Raw genomic sequence first — 24032 nt, 5'->3', positions numbered from 1 at the left:
AAATTTAAATGTAGATATTCAACTGTCATTGATGGAAAAGTTAGAGAAATCTTGATAAATCTTTTCCAAATTTTCAACTGTTTTCCCTTTAGATTTCTTACTTTAATGTCCTTACAATGATTTGGTTCCATCACATTACCTTTATACTGTCTATAAAGTTTTTCCCTTTGTTACCTTTTTGCTACTTTATGTCTTATGCTACCCAAATTTTCTACCATATTCCTGTAATTTTTGACAAATGACTATTTTCTAAACCATATGTGTATGTTGTTACTTGGCAAGTAGATGAAAATAAGTGCTTGTTGTATAAGATAGTTTCTAGACACTTTGACTTGTTTAGTTGTAGTGGTTAAGCTTCAGTGAAACTTCCTTAAAAAATGATGTTAGCCTGAATTGCTGTCTATTGATTTATTCAGTTTCCATTCCTTAGCATCAACAGCTTGTTTAATTAGGGGAAGTTGGAATTTCCTTGATTGAATCACCAATTCTTTATATTTTTATTCTTTTTATTTGGATTCGTTTTTATTCTCAGCTCCAACAAGAAACAGACTAAAAATGGCAATATTAATGATTTTTTTTTTAAATTATTTTGGTGCCCACTGCTTCTTGATTGACTTCTGGTTAAGTAGTATATAATCATCCCATTATTATTTTTTAAAAATCAAAATAACAGCACCCTTAAGTTATCAGAGTTTCTAGCTGTTACTTTTAATTCTCTACCCCAGTCACATCTAAATAATCTGATGGAAAACAAGGTCTTTTATCTTTGCCTTCAAAAAGTTTTGGTTTTTTTTTTTTTTTTTTCCTTTGAGAGACATCTTTTTCTTGAGCTCTCAGCATTGTGTTTCTTCACAAGTATTGTGGGGCTGCTTTTCTTTTTCTTGGGAGTCACTAATCAAAGCATGTTTTAGGGTAGAAAAGTGGTTTAAGAGATGAAAAAACCTGGAAAATGAGTTAAGCCAGAAGAATAATGGAATTTTTCTTCTTCCTCATTCTCTGTAATAGATGTCACATAAATTGATAAAATATCTTTATGCTGGTCTTGCAGTTGCTAAAATATGGACACTACAGTATGAAATAACCAAGTGTGCCCAAAAAATTGTATTTCACCAACCTTTTCATTTGCTTCCTAAAGTTGAGCCTGTGAACCATCCTTTTATTTAACTACAATTTCCTTTTTGTCTTCTAGTTTCTTTTGACTCATTTTCTTGTGGTTTCCTTAGTCAATTATCAAAGTTTCTACATTTAGAGTATAATCAGCTAAATGAATATTCACGGGTTGCTTTCAAATTGTGATAAACACGTTCCTTGTCCTATTTTTGGCATTGTGCCATAACCATTATTGAAACTAAGTGCCATTTTCATTATTTTGTGGATTGCTATAATCTAGATTCAGCAGTCAATGACTACCTTACTGTTCATGGCATTCTGGTAAGCTCTTTATCAGGAAGCATGGTTTCTTTATAGGATTCTGCTTGAAAACAAAGAACCACTGATAGTTTGCTTTATCCTCACTACACTCACACTACAGATATGGAGAAGAGGAGGATAAATTTGATGTCTTACTTGTGGTTGTCCAAAAAAATATTCAGGGACTTTACTATCCAGTTCCATTATTGATCCTAGTACCTCATGTTAATATCTGACCTTCTAAAAAAAGTCCCCTTTTCCATTATACCACAGTAAATTAAATTCTCAAACAGGACTTCACAAAACAATTAAACCAATCATTCTGTGCTGAAAGTAATCAGCCTTTATTTGATACATCATAACTCTCAGAAGGGAAGACTTCTGTGGCTTACAGAGTAGTTTCAGGGGGAAACATTTAGTGGAAAAGAGGGACATAAACACAATAATAGACAATCTTTAAACAGGATTGGGGAATGATGGGAAAGAATTGCAACCATAGATGTTTCAGAACCCTCAGGCATGGTCCTCTCTTTTCTGTGACAAGAGGAACGTTAGATGTTCATGTAAGTTGGAATCAGATCATTACATTGTTACATCAAGTCCTTGCTACATCTTTTGAGTTTAATGATTTGGGACATTTGGGTCCTTGAGCAGCTTCACCATGCATCAGGGCATGATCAATCAGCACACATATAGTAAGTATCTACTATGTATAGACACCATGCAGGTAATTGAGTGGTATAAAAGGATAATCAGGGTCTTCTTATATAAAATAGTTTAGGGGTAGAGAATTATTTCTCTATAGAGATTGGAGTGATAATAGGATGTTGAAAGGCAGGGGAAAAGAAGACTTGTCTAGAGGAATCTGCTCTACTAACCTTGGTAGTTTCTCTGTTATTTAGACATGCTAGGACCACACATTATCGCCTGCAGTTCCCCCAATTCCCACTACTAATCACTTTCTTCTTTCTTTCCTTTTATTTAACTGTTTTTATTTTGCTTTATTAGGCTATAAAAGCTCCATAAAGGCAGTTATCTTAATAAACATTTTTGAGTATAATTAAATCTATTCCACTGTCTCTAGTAACTTCTTACATATTTTCAGCTCTCATGTGAAAAAGTTAGGATTATACAAACATTGCCATCTATTAATGTTCTTTTCGTTCTGTTTGGTAAACTTTGTTGATTTTCCAGTCACAATATTTTTATGATCTTTGGGTCTTTTCCCCCCTACCAATTTTTGTTATTACTTGCTGAAAATTTATTTTTTTATTTCCAAAGTCAGTTTTATGTGGGAGAAGGGGTTCCTATTTCTGATATGTGTGAGGGCTCTGAAAAACTTATCTCTGGATGAATAATAGAGGGGCTTTAAGGTTTTTTTTCAGAACTTCATTTCACAAAGATGATATTTCCCCTCCCCCCCAAGAGTATGTGTATTTTCATTGGAGGGATTAAATTCAGTAAATATTTAGCATTTAACATGTATAAGATCTGTGCTAGAAACTAGAGAAATAAAGGCAAAAGTGAAACATATCTTGCTCTTTTCCAGGGGAGGGGGGCATACCATGTGCACGCATGGATAAATAATTCAGCGTAATTTGAGGAACAAGAGAGACCATTAACTGAGTAGCTTGTGAATGTTGAATTTTGAATTATTTCTGAAATGTTTTGTATAAATAATTTTTGATATATCTTTCTTGATTAATTCAACAAGCATTCATATTCAGTTTTCAATATGTTAGCCTACAGTCTGATTAATTGTCATTTTAGTCCATGTTTTTTGGATAGTTTAAGAGAGCAGGCAGTGAATGAGGTAACTTAAAAACATTTTTGCACTCTGCCTTTTACCAGAAACTTTTTGATCCCTAGAAATTGATAACCATTTGTTTGACCACATTAAAAATTCATATTTTAAATTTTGTAGAACTTTTCAGTGCCTGATATATAGTTCTCTATTGTCAGTCAACTTTATATTTGGAAATTTGATGTTAAAAATTTTCCCTAAGTTATTAGTATCTTAAGCTACACACTAAGTTCCTGGTATCTAGTTTGGCATAATAAAAATAGATTGTATTCTGAGTTACATTATTACTTACTAGTTTAGTCATGAACATAAGGAAAAATATCATTAATCATTACAGAAAAATTCAAGACCTAATATGTCTGAAGGAAAAACAGAAACATCAACTTCTGAAAGGTAAATATAAGGAACAGCTGCATCTCTTGAAATTCAAGTACATAAAATAACACTTGGGCTGTGTTATTTCACAGGTAATTGGCCAGGGAATATTTACAAATTATTTGTGTACTGATGCTTTTTTATTGTAGAATATAATTTTAAAATAATGTTTATTCAACAAGAAGTGAAATAAAATCTTGAGCTTCAAATTGTTTTGTTTTGTACATTTATTATACATTTTATAATTAAATTTCAAAATTAGAAAGACAGAGACTGCTAATGCATTCTGCCAAATCATTTTAAAATCTTTTTTTTAAATCTTCTTAATTAATAGTTAACCTCAGTAATTTTTTAGTTCCCCCAGATGAAAGAAAAGATCAAGTTTAACACTGATGCACATCATTGAAACAGTATTGCATTTTGTATATTTTCTAGAAATCATTTCTTTGTTTATAAAGTTATAGGTATATATTTGAAATTTGATAATCTGCAATACTCTAATAAATATAGATATCTGTTTTTAAAAATATATACAAATGGAAAGTAGAAGAGGGCATAAATCATCAATATGTGGAATATTTCCGAAACCCTGTTTTCAAATTAGAATCATAACATTACTAATAGAATTCAATACTAAACAAAGATGAATCTTTTTTACCTTTTTAAAAGAAAGTGTTTCTATTTCTCCTTTACTTTTATATGTTATAGTAGGTTGCTTGAACATTATTTTTGGTTTTTTTTAATGAATTCTGTAATAACACACTTTACATTTTTCAAAGAAACTTCACGTGAAATGACCTTAGTTCTTTCTTTGTTGCTAGTTGCTAATATGTAGACAAAAATTCTCATTTCTGTTTTTAAATTCATGTTAATTAAACCTTTTTGAGAGAGTTGACACTAGTAGAAAAATAAAACAGGGTAGCATAAGTTTAGAGAGAATGATCACTGTTAAAATTTACATCCCTTTATTACTAATTTCAAGGGATAGTTTATTGTTTTTCTTTGAAATAATCCCTTAATAGGGACTTAGAAAAAGTTTCTGCTTTTACAGAGATTTTTTGCTATCATGATAGTTGATTTAATGGGATCCTACATATATATTTATTAGTGTGAAAAATTAAGTTCTCAGTATACTGACGAAGAAATTGTAATAGACAGGATGAATGTCCAGTGTAGTATGGTATTAGTCTTGAATATAGACATGTATCCATATGTTTAGTGCCTTTATATTTTGCTTTTTCTTTGCAAGGGGGGGAAAAACCACAGATATACACAGAAAAATAACACTGGACATAGGTCTTACTAGGTTTTTATTTATAACCTAGTTGGAATAAGGTAGAGTATGGCCCTTGTTATCCAAAAGGAACATTTAAGTTAGGAAAATACAAGGCAAAAGCTTGTTTCCTTTCATTTTTGACATAGTTGCAAACGGCATATGACTAGCAACTTTTTTTATTTTTGATTTTATTTTTATTTTTATTTTTATTTTTTGTAGAACACAAAAATTTCAGTATAATTGAAAGCCACTCAAAGTTATGGCTTTAAGCAGAACTGTCTAAGCTATAACCAGCAGAGAGTTGATGCACTGGTTTATTTATTCAACGAGTCTCAGAGTAGAATGTTGTACTCCTGGTTACAAATAGTATAGATTGCAGAAGGTTCCCAAGTAACTGTAGGCACCTGTAAGGGGGTTCTAGACAAAACACTTTCCTCATTTTACAGAGAAAGAAACTGAGGCAGCAGGGCTTAAGCTGTTTGTCCAGGTCTGCAGGACTGGTTCATAACACAGAAGAACCAGGCTTAGAGCATGTGTTCCCAGTCTCCTGGCCCACTGCTCTTCTACTTTGCTCAAAGTGAGATTACTTATATTAAATGTAGTTTACCTTACTTATATTTATGTACTTTTATTACATGACACTGATTCATCTTATTTTTGTTTCCTGAAACATTGTCCTCATTCTAAGCTATAAATTTGATGTGCCAAGGAGTCAAATATGTTAATTTTATTTATGTAACTTATCGTATGTTTTTGATGCAAGCGTTCCTTGATCCTTCTAATTAGTGCATCTTTCTCTTTTTAGCATTTTTCCTCAATAAACTTTGCTGGAGAGAAAAATAATAAATGGCTTTGTTTTACAGCAAACAAGAAAATGCTTCTTCAGAGGAAGCCAAAAAAGAATGTGATGTAAATCCATGTAAAGGCTCATCAGCAATAAAGAATGAAGAAAGTACAGCAATTTTAACTATGAAAAATGACCCCAACCTAGTAGCCCAGGATAGGGGCTCAAGGAATTCCTTCAGTTCTGTTTCAGATAATAATGATGTCATAGAGGTGATGGAAGAACAACAAAAAAACACTGATAGCAAAACTGAATTGAAGATGTGCCAAAGTTCAGAGAATGTAATTTTAAATGATCAAACTAACAGCTCCAATGAAGCTAAGCCTTTTTCACGGAATACTAAAAATTTGAAATTGACATCAAATGATGTTAGCTTTGAGCAGTTTTTGAGGAAAAGAGATGAACCTGAATCTATTAGTTCTGATGTTAGTGAGCAAGGCAGTATTCATTTGGAACCTTTGACGCCATCTGAGGTGCTTGAGCATGAAGCCACCGAAATTCTTCAGAAAGGTAGCATTGAATCTTCAGCTGAGGAAGCTGGAGTAGTTTCTGAGCAAACAGATGACATTTCTAGAGAAAACAGTCCTAGTACAACAGAAACAACTGTAAATCTGACAGATGACAAGGAAGCAAGTTGAAATGTAATCAGACACTCATTCTAAGTTTTCATTAAAAAAATAATAACAATAATGGTAAAGAACATCTTGGACCTTTCCTACTGGGTGTGCTCAGTGACACTTTTGGAAATAGAAAAAATGTAAGGATAGGTTATACATACATTGTATGTGTGTGTTCAGCCTATTACTAACGTAGTCAATTTGCCATTCATAGCACAATTAAACATCTTAAAAAGAGGGTATGTATGTTTTGATAAAGGTTAAATTTGAAGTGGAAAAGGCTCTTTATTTTTTTTCCAGAAAAGGGGTGACTTTTAAAGCAAGTAATCATAAAGATTACTTATGTAAAGTAATCATAAGAAAGAAAAACATAAGGATATTATTAAAACATTTGAATTCCCTAAAATGAAATCCTTTCACATTCTTTTCCACCATTCTTTAAAATGTTTGGAGAAGTCTTTTATGAAGGTAATTGGTTAAAAATGATGGTTGATGGGCGAGTCAGAAAAGGTTTTATCTTGGAGTGTACTGCTAATGTGGAGCATGCTTACAGTGACGTATTAATCTAATGACAGTTTGGATAAATGTAAAACTTCTTTGGATTTAATGTCACATTCCTGTCTGTCAGAAGCATGTAAACAGAATTATATGAATTTATGCACCTCCATACAGGTGTTAGCATCCCAGGCTGTAAGCTTACCTTAATTAAACTTTCAGTGAAAGTGAAATTCTTAAAATATATATTTGTGTTTTTTGTCAGTGTGCAAGCTGTGCATAAATCCCTGACGTATTAATTGTATAAAGTAGGATTCATTACTGGAAATACTGTAGCTATTACTGCCTTTACTGTTGTTTTAATGATTTTTGTTAGGAGTAAGTAGACCCATAAATGGTCTGTAAAGTCAAGCCAAAGTACAGTTTAATGTAGAAACTGAAAAGCAGTGAACTGGAAACATGTTCAGCCATGTATTCAGCCATTTTAAAAACTACTTCTTTACATTAAACAAAGACTTAAAGGGGACCTAAAGCAGAAATGTATAAATCAATTTCAGGAATTTAGCCTAATGTCTATAAGATGGCTGCTAAAATGATTTTTTGTTTGTTTTTACTGTCTTAGGAACTCATAGATGTAGGAATGCATAATATGATTAACAGTAGTTTGCTTTGAAATACTGACAAAACTTCATTAAAAATGCTGCAATTTTACTCCTTTAGAATGTGTTTTGAACTCTTAAATTTTGTTTTAATGAATGTTGAATGTTTTAAACAACTATTAAACACTGCTGTACATATTAGTTTTTGAGTAAATATTTGCAACAAAAAGTTGTGTGGGTAATTTTATTTTTTAGATCATTGCTTAGGGTTGAACAATTTTTTTTTAATTTGTTTTTTTGTTTGGTTTTCTCAATAGAATTTTATTTCTTAAATACATGTAAATACAGTTTTCAACATTCATTTTTGTAAAACTTTGTGTTCCAATTTTTTCTACCTTCCTTTCCTACTTCCTTAAACAGCAAGCAATCTGATATAGGTTAAATATGTGCTATCCTTTTAAACATATTTACATATTTATCATGTTGTGTAAGAAAAATCAGACCAAAAGAAAAGAAAAAAAACAAACAAAAAGGTGAAAATACTATGCTTCAATACACCTTCAGTCTCCAATAGTTTTCTCTCTGGATATGATTGGCATTGTCCACGCCAGGTCTGTTGGAATTACCTTGAATCACTATATTGTTGAGAAGAGCCAAATCCATCACATAATCTTGTTGTTACTATGTTACTCAGTTGTTTTTAACAGTAGACTATTTAGGAATGGAATTTTTTGATTGGTGGCTCTTTTATCCTGTATTTTATTCTATGTTGGATGATGAATTTTTTATTAAATTATAGTGTAGTGTGTAAAAAATTATGCTTTTACTACTTCACAGGACAAATACTGCCTTACCTCATCATGAATTATCACATCTCACTTAAGGAGAGAATTGGAGCTGAATACTTAAATATATTAGTGTTCTTTAAAACTTTTTCTAGGAGCAACTAGGTGGCACAGTGGCTAGAACACCAGCCCTAAAGTCGGGAGGACCTGAGTTCAAATTTTGCCTCAGGCACTTAACACATCCTAGCTGTGTGACCCTGGGCAAGTCACTTAACCCCAGTTGCCTCAGGAAAAAAATAAAAACTTATTCCATATCTTGTCATTTCGAAATATGTCCCTAAAATTTAGTGACTAATTTTGTTTTTCCATCCCTAAAGATGGATTTATATAAACATTGGCCTGTGTGACATAATGGAAAGAGTGTTGGATTCAGGGTCATGGACACATGGGTCCAGGTCAGGGTTTTGATAGTTTTGATGTGATCATAGACAAATCATTTAACCTTTCCAAGCCTCAATTGACACTCATCTATAAAGCGAGAATAATAGTATTTACAGTACCTGCTTTGCACATGGTGAGAGAAACATTTTGCAAACCATAAAGCCCAGTTGTTAGCAGGAGTACCAATCTGAAAACTGAAAGTTGTTTTTTTTCCTTTTTTAGCATGAATTTGTGGAGGGGGGTGCTCACCTTTACAGTTTTAGGTAGTTAAAAATAGTTTGTAAGAATCCAGTATAATTTCCATACCTCCAACCCCCAGTATTTTTTTAAAACTTAAGCCTGAAAGGACTCTGCCCCTTCAAGTAACTTAGAGAATTCTCTTGTCATTTATTTTCATTATTGAAAGTATATATGTCTTTAGTGCTTTTGGGGGAAACATGGGTTTCATTTAGGGCTGCTTTGTTAGGGTTGTATGAACTAAGGTCTTAATCTACATGGGAACCTATAACAGTGGAAATAATCTCCAGCATTTTTCTAAATTCCCCCACAGATTGGAGATTTAGAATTGTTCGTAGTGTACCAAGAGAAAGAGAAAGAGTGTGTAGATGTGTATGCATACTTGGAATGATGACTAGCAGTGAATTGATGACTTGTAAGTATATAAGTACATTCATGACCTAAGTTTTATTTTTCAAAAAACTATCGCGTTTTTCTCTTCATTGTATATACTCTTAAATTTTAGTAAAGAATTTTTTTATTCTTTATTACCATTAAAGAATTTTTAAAAGCAACTGAAGAAACATAATGAAAAATTGTCTATTTTAAGTAAAAAGAATGTTTTTATTTTTCAAATACAATAATCAACATATATTACTTAGGCCTCTCCCCGTCCACACTCCCCCACCCTCCCTACCCCCATGGTGATAAACCTATTTGTGAGGATCTAGATCCACAAATAACCGGGTGGTGAAGGGTTGTGCACAGATAGATAAAATAGTGATTTGGCAAGGCTGGTAACTGGGGGAGTAGGCAATGGCACATGAACTTACCTTTGAAGGTAGCCAAGAAGTGACTCTAAGGAGGAAACAGTTAAAGGAAGGACAACACCTATGCAAAAGATGATAGAATATTATAAACAAGGAACAGCTAACTCTATGTCAGTTGGGCTGGCATATAGAATGTATCAAGGGGGAGGGAGTAAATATTAAGCACCCACTAACTATGTCAGGCAGTGATTTACAAGTAGTATCTCAAAACAACCTTATCTCCATTCTTAAAGTTGAGGAAACTTGAGATAGCCAGGTTAAATAACTTGTCCAGAATCTCAAAGCTAGTGAGGCTGCATTCAAACTTCAGTCTTTCAGAGTGTTGTCTTTCAGAGAATTCTCTCTACTATAACCAGATTGTGAAGGCCTTCTTGTACAGTGTGGTGAGTGACATGGTTACACTTGTGCTTTAGGAATATCAATTTTGCTATCTCTTCAGTTTAGATAAGGGCCTGAACTAGGATGAACTTGTGCTATGAGTGGAAGAGGGGGAAAGGAAAGAGGTAAGAATGACAAGACTTGGCAATTTATTGTAATATGGGAAGAAATACTGAAGAAGTCAGTGAACAAACTTTAAGTGTCTACTACTTCTCAAACACTATATTTCTGGAAATACAAAGAAAGGCAAAAATAAACCAGTTCTTCTCAAAGACTTCAGTTTAAAGGGAGAGATGACATTCAGACAACATATAGGCAGGAGGAGGCAGGATAAATTGGAGATGATCTCAAAAGGAAAACTGGGAAAAGAAGGGATTTTAGCTGAAACTTGAAGGAGGCCAGGAGGTGGAGATGACGGAAAGAGTTCTAGGTGTCAATAACAGCCAGTGAACAGTGCTAGAGGTTAGAAGATGAAATGTCTTGTGTCAGGAACAATAAGGAGATTCCCCTGCAAGTATTTATAGGGATGTAAAGTCTCCAAAGACTAGAAAGGTAAAGCATCAGCTAATAAGGAGCCACTGAGGTTTATTAAATATAAGAGTGATATGATCATTCCTCAATTTGATAGAATGGAGGATAGACTAGAGTGGAAGGAAATTTTGAAACAGAGAGATTAACCAGAGGGCTCTTACAGTGGTCCAAGTGGGAAGTGATGAGAGCCTGCACTATGGTACTTACAGTGCCAAAGGAGAAAAGGGGACACATGAGAAATTAAAAAGAAACATACATAGGACTTGGTAAGTGTTTGGAGTGGTGGAAAGAAGGGCATGGCAAGAGTGAGAATGACACCTATGGAGGGAGTCTGGATGAGGAGGCCTTGAGGTTAAAGTAGTAAGAAAGTTAAGAAGGGAGGATGTGGGTAGTAAAGGTCATCAGTTCAGTCTTGGACCCAAGTATAAGGTACTTATAAAACTCCAGTTCAAGGTGTTCACCAGGCATTTGGAAGTGTGAGGAGGTTAGATTTGGATGGATCTGAGAATCAGAAGCATAGAGATTATGATTGAATCCATGGGAGCTAGATTACCCTGGGTTGTAAACATGATGGACTGAAAAAAATTATTCCCTCTCCAGAAATAAAGATACTTGGATAAGGAATTGTATGTAAAAGAAAAAAAAAAATTGATGAGTTCCAGTTTGAAAGTACTGAGTATCAGAAGTGCTTTTAGGATACCCAGGTTGACCTGTTAAATGGAAATTTGGCCAAATTGGGCTGCATCTCAGTGGAGATGTCAGGATTAGATGTACTCTAGGATGTGATCAGATAGGTATAAAACTATGAGAGCAATGTCCTAAGAACCAGGTAGTAGAGTAGAAAGTATCCAGGATCTGAACTGATCACTGGCAAATGCTACTATTTCCTTATTTCCCTCACTTAATCTCTTATGATCGATTTTTTTGTCTCCATTTTACTGCATTCATTTTTCCAAGTTATCAGTGAACTCTTAACTGCTAAACCCAATGACCTTTTTTCAAGCCTCACTATATTTGACCTATTTGCAATTTTTTACACTAGAGGCTATCTTCTTGTGTCTTTGGAGCATTGAAACTGCTGGTTCTTTCTTCTATTTGAATGTTGGTGCTCTTAAATGAATATGAAGAATTAAATGATATCCCTCCCCATCTTTTCGTTTCTGAAACATCCAGTTCTGTGCATTAGCTATATTCTTCAAATCTTTGACTGACATCTGCTTTTTGCCTTGATAGTTGCTCAAAGCAGCTTCCCTTTCAGAACTGTTTATTTTTAATTTTTAGGTTAGTTGTCATTATGCTTAAGGTTGGCCGATGTCAGGCCTACATTTTTACCATACATGTAAAATTCATTTAGAAGAATGTATTTTCTTAGCTCATAAATTCTCAAATTTTTGGTCTCAAAACCCCTTCCCACTTAAAAATTGAGGACTCTAAAGAGTTTTTGTTTACAGAGGTTATATTTATTGATATTTATCATATTAGAAATTAAAATACATATTTATGCATTCAGTTTATTTTTTTGTTTTATTGTAATATCTAAAGATTTTTATTGTAAGACTTTAATGTAAAGGGTTATTTTTATTCCCACCCTTATCTCTTCTTCTGATTTTGGTAACATTGCTTTTACCTAACATATTGTCACTTTTCTCTTGTTATGAATTTTTTCTTATTCCATAATTTTTTTTCTGTTATCTGGACTTTTTTTTTTTTAATAACTTTTTATTGACAGAACCCATGCCAGGGTAATCTTTTACAACATTATCTCTTGCACTCACTTCTGTTCTGATTTTTCCCCTCCCTTCCTACACCCCCTCCCCCAGATGGCAAGCAGTCCTTTACATGTTAAATATGTTACAGTATATCCTAGATACAATATATGTGTGCAGAATTGAACAGTTCTCTTGTTTATGCATTCCTTTTAAAATAATATATCCTAATGTAACTTTTTATGAAAAATTTTTTTTTCCAAAACAAAAAAAAAAAAAAGGGAGGGCATTGTTTAACACACTTTTGCAAATCTTTTTGATATCTGACTTAGTAGGAAACAGCAGCTCTTACATCTGCTTCTGTATTGAATGTGTTGTAATAATGTATTTTGGTTGAAGTATGTTAAAAAAAAAAAACAGGTAAGGAGTTGGAAAAGGGAGGAATGTCATAATAGAAAAAGAATGTCTCAGTATAAGTATTGAAAATGATTTTGACCTCTTGGATCCCTTGAAATGATGTTAAATATCCTTAAGAATCTATATGCTACTTTTTTTTTGATTTGTCATTATTATCCCTTTTTAAAAATTGTCTCATTGATGCCTTTTGTTTTTTTTGCAGTGCAGTTATTTTTAGATATCTCTGTCCTCTCCCATAGTCAGCCTTTCTTTTAACAAATATGATTAAGCAAGAAGCAAACCACCTAACACCAATAGCATCTAACAACATATATAACTCAGTCTCTTATATCTCTGACAAATTAGCCCCAGAAGCAGTGGTCTTTTTAAGATAAGGTCTTTCCCAAGTCTCAGTTTGACTGAAGCAACACCCATTCTGTGATTAAGCCTAGGTCAGAAATTAGGTAAAGAACGACTTCTTTTACCTAGTGAAAAACAAATCAGTCTGAGGGCAAGACCTTCAGGGTTTCTGGATAAAACAAATAATTGCTGTTTAAACTCACTCTGAGCCTTTGGAGTCCAAACTGGGACCTTTTGTCCAATTCATGAGAGCCAGAGTAATTTGCGTTTAAAGCTTGCTCCTTAAAAATGAAATCTAGTCTGTGAACTCTTAGATGTCTTGCAAGGTGTCATTAATCAAAATATATATACATATATATATATATATTCATATATTCATATTCCTTTGGGCAGAGCATCCACCAGTGAGGATATAATTCCCTATGTGGGCAGAAGGAGAGGAGGGAAGGAAAGGAGCCCCCAGTGGGGTAATTACTCCCACTCACAGATCATTGTGTTGGTTCTCTGTCATTCTCAAAAGAGGAGGATCATGACATCACCTAGTTAGAGGAAACAGGCAAAAGTATGGAGGTAGTTGATGATTTCTCCTAAGGGACTGACGCAGTCTTTGAGCAAGAATCCAAGACATGAAAGAACTTCCTAAAAATTATCAAATGATAACTGGTAACATATAGAGGTACAAGTGATAATGACCAAAAGAACATTGGAGGTAATCTGTGGATTCTTTCAAATAGTATTATATTTGAAGGGTTCAGAAGTTCTGGGCTCTTTTCTTGTATTTTTTGCATGAAGGTGCTCATTTGGTTTGTGATTTTCTAGAAGATATGTAATCCTTAAGTTCCTATAAACCTTGTCTTCAAGGTCTGTTTTGCTTTTAATAGGGATCGTGTTTTTTGGATCTTGAACATTAATTGCTTTTTGCTTCTTCTTGATTGTCCTTCATTTCTGTGTATTTGCATTTCCAACCACTTGACCTCTCTTTTGTTCTTTGGTAAAGTTTACCAAATTATTTCTGTTAAACAGGCCAGAAATTCTGCTTTTACCATTCTTATTTCTCAAACTATTTGGGAACATCCTGCTCTGGTTCCATACTTTGTTGAGCATTTACAAGATTTTTTGCTTTATCAGGTATTGAATCTTTTTCCTAAAGGTCTTACAAATGTTTATTGAAAGATACCTGCACTCTTTTAGCTGATTTGGAGACCATATTCCCTATAACATTGGTTTAACTGCTTTATACTCAAGGACTTTTTCTGACTTGTTCCTTTTGTTGACAGGTTCCCCTGTGGGGCTGGATCCCAGAGCTGTCTTAGCCTCCAACGATGAATAATTTCTTTTTATTGTCCTCAGCTTCTACAGCAGCTGGTTGCTTTTCAGCTTTTCTTTAGACTTGGTAATGTACCATACTGCAGTCTCAGGTAGAACAAGCTTCTAACTTTTCATTTCCTACAGTTCAGGGAAAAGAAAAGGGCAAAATTCTGTTGCAAACAAGTGGGTGGAATTTTGTGGTCCTGCCAGAGCATAGTAGCTGGTGAGAAGAATTACTGAGTGACTACACAAGAAATTGTTACTTCATTGGGTTGTAACCTCATTAGGGTTTTTAATGTTTTAAACCTTGGAAATAGCTGAAATTGCTTTGTTTCTTGTACATAATTTCTGTTTTGGAGAGGCCTGAGAAATCATGAGGATTGAAGAAGATGTCTAATCCTTCATTTTGTTGGTCATATCTAAAAGTAACTTTGAAAGCATTAACAAAGATTGTGAAGTCTTGGACAAGAAGCTGAAGACCACAAGAACATAGGTTTTCATTACTACTGTTCATTGAAGTCAAGGTCCAAAAAAGGGAAAAATTATTTGTGAAGTGAACATCTGATGTGTAACAGCTTGTGATGTTTTGGATCTTGAACATTAATTGCTTTTGGGCCAGGATGGAGTGCACTGATATAAATAAGGCTGGTAAAAATATATTTGGCTATATAACTAACAAATTAAATGATAATGACTTTAGACTAAAAATGTTGCCTTAATATATCTACAGCTAGGTGCCACAGAGTGGTTGCAGTTAAAATTACACTTATCATTAAGCTTTGTAGGAGTTTGAACAAGGCAAAATCCAAGAGAGAAGCTATTAGTCAAGATCCCTCACCTGAAATGTCTATACCCAAGTACCCCAAGTTTATATATCAAGCAAGAAGAAACAAAGGCAGAGAGGCAAATGAATGTCACTGATTGCTCAGGAGATAAAACTTTTATCTGAAATTCTTTTGCTTTTCTTTCCAAAATCTTTGCCTGAAAATGAACAGAGATGGCTAACAGGATGGAGGGATGGTGAGAAAAGGTGGTTTTATAGGTACGTGAGGGAATAATAATAGAGCATCTATTTGCTCTTGAATTAAAGTCACCTGGTCCAGGCCTTTGAATTCTAAAATAACTGCCAAATGTGATTTTTATGTCACTTCCAGAGATCTGCATTAGTATTGGACACAGACATATGAGGCAAATTGGTAATCTAGTTTGGAAAAAAAAAAAAAAAAAAAGAACTATGTGCAAGTCATAGTCCAGGAGCTTGATTAAGGATTCCTGGGGAAGGAATAACTATAATATCAGAGCTATACCTTGGCATCATTGCACACTGTAATTAGTTAAAGGGAATGAGGAACTTAGGTATCTTTGATTATTGCTGAAGGTCCATTTACAAGGAATGTAAACCTCTAGGATCCTAATTATCATTGGGCCTTTCAAGCTAATTGAATATATTTGTAAAATCATTATTTTTGGAAACAAAAATTTCCCCTAAGCATTACTTATTTTTATCAAGGTTAAAACAAACAAGTATCAGGATAATTTGGTCCACTAAGCACTGAATGGAGACCATTCTAGCCAAATCCCCTAAGGAATTACTGATGGGAGAAGAGCATTTCAACCTCACTTTGGTCTCTATGCTCCTTCCCCAAATTCCCACTTAGACCAGAGGCTCTTTTGAGCTTTAAAAAGTCAAGAGGACTTTAAATTTCCTATCTTTCCATTTGTGTCCTACCAGCACCCCCCAGATCAGCTGATGGCACTGAACATAAATAAAAGATTGGGCATAGGCTCAATAGTAAGAAGCAAAACAGATCTTGAGGAGGGAATGATTGTGGAGGAGGGGAGAATAAGTAGAAAAGAATAGGATGGAGGGAAGTACAGTTATCAGTAATAACTCTGAATGGGATGAATTCACCCACAAAACAAGTATATAGTAGAATGGATCCAGAATCCAATAATTTGTTGTATACAAAAGAAATACTTGAAACGGACACCTCATAATCTTCATTCATCCATTCATTAAAGATATCAGTATCTAAAATCCACTTTGCATGAACTTTCCATGGTTTTTCTGGAATGGGAGGATCTTCAATTTCAGCATCAACATCACTAGCATGAACCCAAGTATCATAGCTATCTGAGTAAAATCCCCAATGTACTAGCACCTGCTTGTCTTTTTTCATCACAGGTCTCAACCAGTCTTCATCCTCCAGTGAGGTAGGATTAGGATAAATGTGATGAGAGGCTTTTGATTTTTCATCAGTGAATGTTCCCTGACAATGTCCCTTAGTTTGTTAGCCAACTTTAGTTCAATGTCTGGAATGAGGTAGATGTTAATGCTACAGTTGAATTTTTTAAAAAGGCAGGGAAAACAAAAATAGATCTAATTAAAAAGATAAGCCAGAAAACTACATTTTGCTAAAAAGACACTAGAAAATGAATTAATATGAATATTAAACATGCAGCAAATGGAATGGCACCCACATTCTTGAAAGTTAAATGAGTTATAGAAAGAAATAGTAAAAACTATCCTAGTGAGGAACCTCCATTTACATACTCACCCACTCTAACCTAGATAAGCATAATAAATAAGAAAAAAAGATAAGATGAATAGAAAATTAGAAATGATAGCCCTTTGGAGAAAACTGAATGAGAATTAAAAGGAACATACCTTTTTCTCAGCTGTATATGGCACCTTCACAAAAATTAAGCCTCATCTTAGAGATGAATTCAGAAAAGCAGAAATATTAAATGCATTCTTTAAAGATATAATGCCATAAAAATATACTTTATAAAGGGTCTTTGAAGCATAGATTAAAAATTAGAAAATAAATAATCCTAGAGAATGAGTAGATCAAAGAACAAATTGTAGAAGCAATAATTTAAAGATGATAAGGTGAAAACACACCAAGGTAGTGGGATGCAGGCAAAGTAATGCTTAGGGGAAATTTTATATATCTAAACACATCAATAAAAAGACAGACAGAGCAGATCAATGCTTTGGGCATGCAATTAAAAAAATTACAAGTTTAAACAACAAAATAGAAATGTTGAAAAAAAAAAGATTAATGAAATTGAAAAAATAAAAGCCATTGAACTAATAAAACTAGGAGATGTTTATGGCAAGGAAAAAATAAAGTAGATAAGTCATTGGTTAGATTCTTAAAAGAAAACTAGATTACCAGTATTGAAAATGAAAAGAGTAAATGTACAACCAATGAAGAGAAAAATTAAAGCAATTATTAGGAACTGTGTTGCCCAGTTACGTGCCAATAAAACTGACAATCTAAGTGAAATAGGTGAATAATTATAAAAGTATAAAGTGCCCAAATTAATAGAAGAGAAAATAGAATACTTGAATAACTGTATCTTAGAACAGAAAATTCAAAATGCCAAAAATAATTTCTAAGAAAAATTTCTCAGGACCAGATGGGTTTATAAGTGAATTCCACCCAACGTTTACAGAATAAGTCCAAAATATAGGTTACAAGTCCCATCAAATTCCTTTTATGACACAGACATGGTTTTGATACCAAGCCAGGGAAAGCAAAAACAAAGTGAAAACTAAACCAATTTCCCTAATGAATGTTGATGTAAAATATGAAAGACTAGTTAGAAAACTGCAGCAATATGTCATAAAGATCATACACTATGATCAGGCAGAAATTATACCAGGAATGCAAGATAGTTCAATATTAGGAAAAGTAATAAGTATAATAGACTTATTAGGAAGAACAAAAAATGAAATTACAATAATAGCACTTTAATAAAATACAACACATTTCAATTAAATATGCTAGAAAGCATCCAAATAAATGAAGCATTTCTTAAAGTGATTAGTAGTCTGAACAAGCATCATCTTAAGGGAGATAAGCTAGAAGCCTTTCCAATAAGATCAGGGGTAAAGCAACGATGTTCATTATCCCCATTATTTAATTAGAAATGCTAGCAATAGCAATGAATCAAGAAAAAATTTGAAGGAATTAGAATAGGAAACAAGGAACAAAACTCATTTTTTGCAAGTGATATGATATAGTAGAATATCTGGGAGAACCAACTAAAAAATTAGTCGAAACAATCAGCCACATTAGCAAAGTTGCAGGACATAAAATAAAACTATATAAATCATCAACATTTCTATATATTACCAACAAAATGCAGCTGGAAGAAATAGATAAATTCTATTTAAAATTACTGCAGGCAGCATGAAATATTTGCAATTCTACCTGCCAAGATATACCCAAGGACTATAGGAATACCATTACAAAACATTTTTTACACAATACATCTAAATTGAAAAATAGTAATTATTCACGAGGAGGCTAAACCAATATAATAAGAATGATGACATACTTACTAAATTAATTTATTATTCAATGCCAAACAAAATTTCCTAAGAATGATTTTATAGAGCTGAGGGGAGAAGGAAATATCAAAATTTATCCAGAAGAACAAAAGGTCTAGAACTAGACCTCAAACTATACTATAGAGTAATAATTTTTAAGGCAATATGCTACTAGATAGAATGGTTAATCAATGAATAGTTTAGATACACAATACACAGAAGTAAATGATCATAGTTTTTTGAAAAACTCAAAAGAACCAATCTCACTACCTAACAAAAACTACTGGGAAAACTAGAAAGCATTCTAGCAAAAACTAGGCACAGACCAACATCTCACATTATATACCACAATAAGTTGAAAATTGGTATATGATTTCAACATAAAGAGTGAGAAAAAAGGTGGGGAAGTGGCATCAAATTAGGGGAGCATGAAAAAAAATTACCTGTCAAATCTATGGATAAAAGATAAGTATATAATCATGTGCATGGGAGATAAAAATGGAAAAATTTTATTAAATTAAAAAGATTTTAATGTCACTAAAATTACAAGGCAAGTAGGAAACTGGAGGGGGCAGCATTTACAGCGAATTTCTCCGCTAAATTTCTTTTCTCAAATACACTGATAGGAAAGGAAAATTACTATTGCTAGAGGGGATGTTGGAAAACAGTTACATTAATGCAGTGTTGGTAGATCTGTGAAATGATCCAACCATTTTGGAGAATAATTTATAAATTATGCTCAAAGGGCTAAAACCCAGAAATACCCCAGTAGGAGTGTATCCCAAAGAGATCAAAGGAAAAAGGAAAGCATTAATTTCTACAAAAATATATCAGGTCTTCTTTGTCATAAGAAAACTATAAATTTTGGGGAGTGGGGGGAAATCCAATCAACTGGGGAATATATATGAACAAAGTGTCATATGTCCGTGATAGGATACTGTTAAGCTTTCCAAAGCAATGAAGGGGGGATGGTTTCAGAAGAGAAAGTACATAAACTGATGCAAAATAAATTGAGCAGAACTGGGAAAATACTGTACATAGTAAAAACAATATCATAATTATGATCTACTATGAAAGACCTAACTCTTGTTTAATACAATGATCCATGATAATTCCAAGATTTATGATAAATGCTTCCAAAAAAAGAACTAATGTGCAAATTGAAACTTTTTTCACTTTTTAAATTTTCTTTGAATTATTTGTTTTGCAAGATGCCTAATGTAAAATTTTGTTTTGCATGATTTCACATATATAATGAATATCATTTTTCTAGCTTTCTTAGTGGATGGGAGAGAAGGAAAGGAAGGAGAATTTAGAATTGAAAATAAAAGTTTTTAAAAGAAAAAATACAACAAAGACAGCAAAGATAATTCAAATGAAAACAGACAAAAAGGATAGTTTTGTTACTACTATCACATTCAATTTATTTTTTTATTTTTTATTTTATTTTTTTAAACAATATATTATGATATGAGAAGTTCAGTTTCATATAAAATTCTCCTTTTTATTCTAAATATGTTGAATTGCTATTGTTTGTAGATTTTAAGTTAATAATTTTTAAAAATCTATCTTTAAAAAAAAAAATCTAAGCCCTGGAGGGGGAAATAAAAAAAGGAAAGCTTGGTTAAATACTTCAACTAAATAAGTCTTCCTAAGAGCATATAATGATGAAACTGGAAGGCAGAAAATGGCAGGGTAGGAAGAAAGAAAAATATATGCAAAGAATGTTAATAACAATCTTTCCCATTAAAGTTAATAAAGTACTACAGTTATACTCTATTATCATAGTCTTCAATGTACTTATGTAGGAATTGAAAATGGATCTGAGGAAAACAGTGATATGAAAAGCAAATGAACAGAGAACAAGATAAGTAGGGTAATGGACAGAGTATGAGGCCTGAAGTCAGGAAGTCTGATTTTCCTGAGTTCAAATCTGGTCTCAGGTACTAGCTATGTGATATTTGGGCAAATCTCTAAACCCTCCTTGCCTCAGTTTCCTTATCTATAAAATGAGCTACAGAAGAAAACAGCAAATCACTCCAGAAACTCTGCCAAGAAAACCCAAAATGGGGTCAGAGTAGGACATGACAGAACACTACCATTACTTAGGGTACAGTGGATAGAGTAAAGATCCTGTAGTCAAAAAGATTCCTCATCCTAAGTTCAAATCTGGCCTTAGATAAGTATCTGAGTTGGAGAGGGGAATGGCAAATTACTCCAATATCATTGCCAAATTTTAAAAAACAAAAACGGGGTCATGGAAGAGTTGAACATTTGAAAAACAAAAATAATAATAAAAATGCAGAGAAGGTCCATGTCTATGCTGTTAGACAATTTTGAGGACTATGAGAAATTGATTCCCCAATTTACTGAAGGAAGATACTAAAGAATGAGGGGGGAAAAATTGGATTTTATATTGCTCAAAACAGTTGGCAAGAAAACATCAATATTTATTGATCCATATGTTCACATTTTCATTTATATAAAATATATGAAAATGTGTGCACATAGTGAGAACTTCTTTAATGTGAATATTAGAAGGGAATAAGTGACTAGTGTCAGTCATGAAACTTAAGTGCCAGCTAGGTGCTGCAAATGAAGTAGTTTCTCTGCTCATTCATTATTCATGCTATAAGAGGAAGAGACAATGAAAGCTTCCCTTCCTGAGACCCCATAATAAACTGACCTGAGTTCTTGGCCTTTTGATCATTTGTCTTCCTACGTCCCAGGAATAGGGTTTCTAACCTTAAAAGCTTCAAAGCTTGGGAGTCGGAGACAGAATACAGTGGGACAGACGGGATATTAAAGGCATTCTAGCAGTAATGACCCAAGGAGCAAAGGGTGATCATCTGAAGGGACTACAGGAACCAGCCATAGATGACATAAAGTGAATGGGGGTGTAGGGCATTGTGGTCCCTCCCCCAGAGCTTGGAGGGTATATTGGTACATTTGTACTTGTTAGTCTGCGTGTTAAGTGATTAAATGAAGCTGTGCTGCACCTCCCTCCCTACGCACACCCCAGAGGGGAGAGCTCAAACCAATGAGGGAAAAAAGGTACCTACAAACCCCTTCAAGCCCTGGAAAGCAGGTGCAGGCTTCCTGACCCTGAGAGAGTAAAGTCAGGCTATATAATAAGATCATAGTTCCCATTTCAGTGTTTAAGTATTTTTGATATATTCTTCCCACTCAATATACTAGAGGAAAGGGGCTATTTTGTTTCTGTTTTTATGTTGCCAATACTCATCAAAAAGCCTATTAAATAGAATACTTAATCTCTATTGATTTGAATTGTGAAAAATGGCTTACTACATAATGGAAGAGTGCTGTTTCTGCTCATTAATGGATTTAGAGTCAAGAAGAAAGACTTCAGTTCAAATCCTGCCTTAGGCCACTTGATCTCAGTCTTAGTTTCCTTATCTATAAAATGAGAGTAATAACAACACTTACCTTCCATGATACTTGTGATGAGCAAGTGAGATTGTCTAGGTAAAGGAATCTGCCAACCTTCGAGCACTATATAAATTCTAGCTATTATTAAAAAGATAAAAAGAAGGAATGATATTTTCATCTTTTGGAATAATTCTATACTACCCTTTTCTTAACTGCTTTTATGAGAGTCTTCTGGTTTGACCTTATAAAAGCATATTTTACAGAAAAAGAATACCGAACTAATGTTAATTACTTTTAAAATCATTCAATAAACTTAAATTCATGTAGCACTTGTTTAGGTAGTTTTTTTCCCTTCATTTTCTGTTCTGCATGCTTCTGTCTAAAAGGAACTTAATTTGCTTTCCATGAATAGATATAGATTATGAATCATAAGATTGCATATTTAGAATTGGGAAGGACCTTAGAGTTTATTTGGTCCAATCTCCTTAATTTTACAGATAAGGAAACCAAACCCTAATGGTCAAGTGACTTTTCTACAGTTGCACAGCTATTAATTTGAATCCCCATTCTCTGACACCCAAATCCACTTGTTTCTGTTTTTTTTTTTCTTCCCAAAAAAGGGACCTAAAGTATAAATACTTCCAGAATTAATCATAAATGAAACAGTTCTAATGTGATATGTATTTTTTCTTTAAATAAAGAGGTAGCTCAGGAATAGGGATTAGACCAGTGATATTGATATAGAAAATTCCTCGCATAAGAAGACTCCCTCTACCAATGCAGGTTAGCACCTTCACTGCAATTTGTAAACTCAAAGAATTGCCTAGAGATTGAGATTGGCAGCGAGATTTAGTTAGTGTGTATCAGAGGTAAAATATGAATCCCAAACTTCCTGGTTTTGAGATTGGCTTTGCATCAATTACACCTCATTACCTATATGTTACTTTTATAAAGCTCATAGTTTTGGAAATAATTGTCATATCTATTGCCCCAGTTTTCATAGATATGATAATTCTCACTTTGCAGATAAAGAAACTAAGGCTGAAAGACAACAAGACTTGCTCAGTCACACAATAGCCAGTTTCAAGAAGACAATTGGAATTTAGGACTTCCTGACCCTAAGTCAAGCATTTTATCCATTCAAGCATCCCATATTGGATTTGCTACATCCATTTTTTTAAATGCAGAAAAGCATACTGTATTATTACACTATTAAGACCACTGACTTTGAATTTAAAAAATAGAAACCATAGGATTAGTACGTGACTATGGCACTAAATTTTGTTGGATTCCATCATGAAGTCTAAAACACTAACTTTAAATTTTGTATTCATAGTTTTTATTGACCTAAACTGGCCACATTAAGCTGCTAATGGTTTTCCTACACACCAGATGAAACAAAGAGTGGGAGACATTTAACTGTGAAATGTGTCATCCTCCAGGAGTTCCATCCAATTGTTTGTGCCCACCAGCTACAATAAAGCGAATGCATCCACACACATAAAATAGTGCACTGGTTTTGTGGAGGTTTATTTACTATTCTAATGGTTATTTCAGAGAAGCCAAGGCTTTAAATGACAACCACATGGATAATTACAGTGTAATGTGTTTGCTTTTCAATTTTGTCAGGTTTAATTCCACATCCACTAAGGAAACTAGCATTCACTCCACAAATGCTATAGTTGTATCACGTGATTGAAAAGGAAATGAATTCCTTTTGCTAAAACTTTAATGTTTGAGCATGTCGTGCCTGACACTTCTCTCTCGTAAGCCCTTCTTTAATAGTACTGTTAGGTTTTGAAAAGCCATTTATTTTCCATTGATAAGTGAACTTTTCCAAAGAAGAAATGAAGTAGTTTTATCTGGTTAGGACCTAAGTCTCCAGTTCTTGACCATTTTGAATTTCTAATAACTTTGAAGAGACACTTT

At 33.4% G+C, this 24032-nt stretch overlaps 1 protein-coding gene across 5 annotated transcripts in view; it reads left to right on the top strand.

Moving 5' to 3' along the window:
- The window catches only part of ZNF280D (zinc finger protein 280D), a 94526-nt gene extending 86877 nt beyond the window's left edge, over positions 1 to 7649 (top strand). For 3 of the 5 annotated variants that reach the window (XM_051980711.1, XM_051980710.1, XM_051980712.1), the window contains 2 exons: positions 3552 to 3607; positions 5729 to 7649. In XM_051980711.1, coding sequence (XP_051836671.1) covers positions 3552 to 3607; positions 5729 to 6347 — 675 coding nt within the window. In that variant the 3' untranslated portion in view covers positions 6348 to 7649. Of the gene's footprint in view, positions 1 to 3551; positions 3682 to 5728 lie in introns of all 5 variants that reach the window. The other 2 variants (XR_007951024.1, XM_051980714.1) reach the window with 2 other exon arrangements.
- The last annotated feature ends 16383 nt before the right edge of the window (positions 7650 to 24032 follow it).

The sequence above is a fragment of the Antechinus flavipes genome, chromosome 2 (genome assembly GCF_016432865.1).
Source record: "Antechinus flavipes isolate AdamAnt ecotype Samford, QLD, Australia chromosome 2, AdamAnt_v2, whole genome shotgun sequence".
Lineage (NCBI taxonomy): Eukaryota > Metazoa > Chordata > Mammalia > Dasyuromorphia > Dasyuridae > Antechinus > Antechinus flavipes.
Note: the sequence above shows the minus strand (reverse complement) of the source record. Positions and strands in the feature narration are given on the sequence as shown.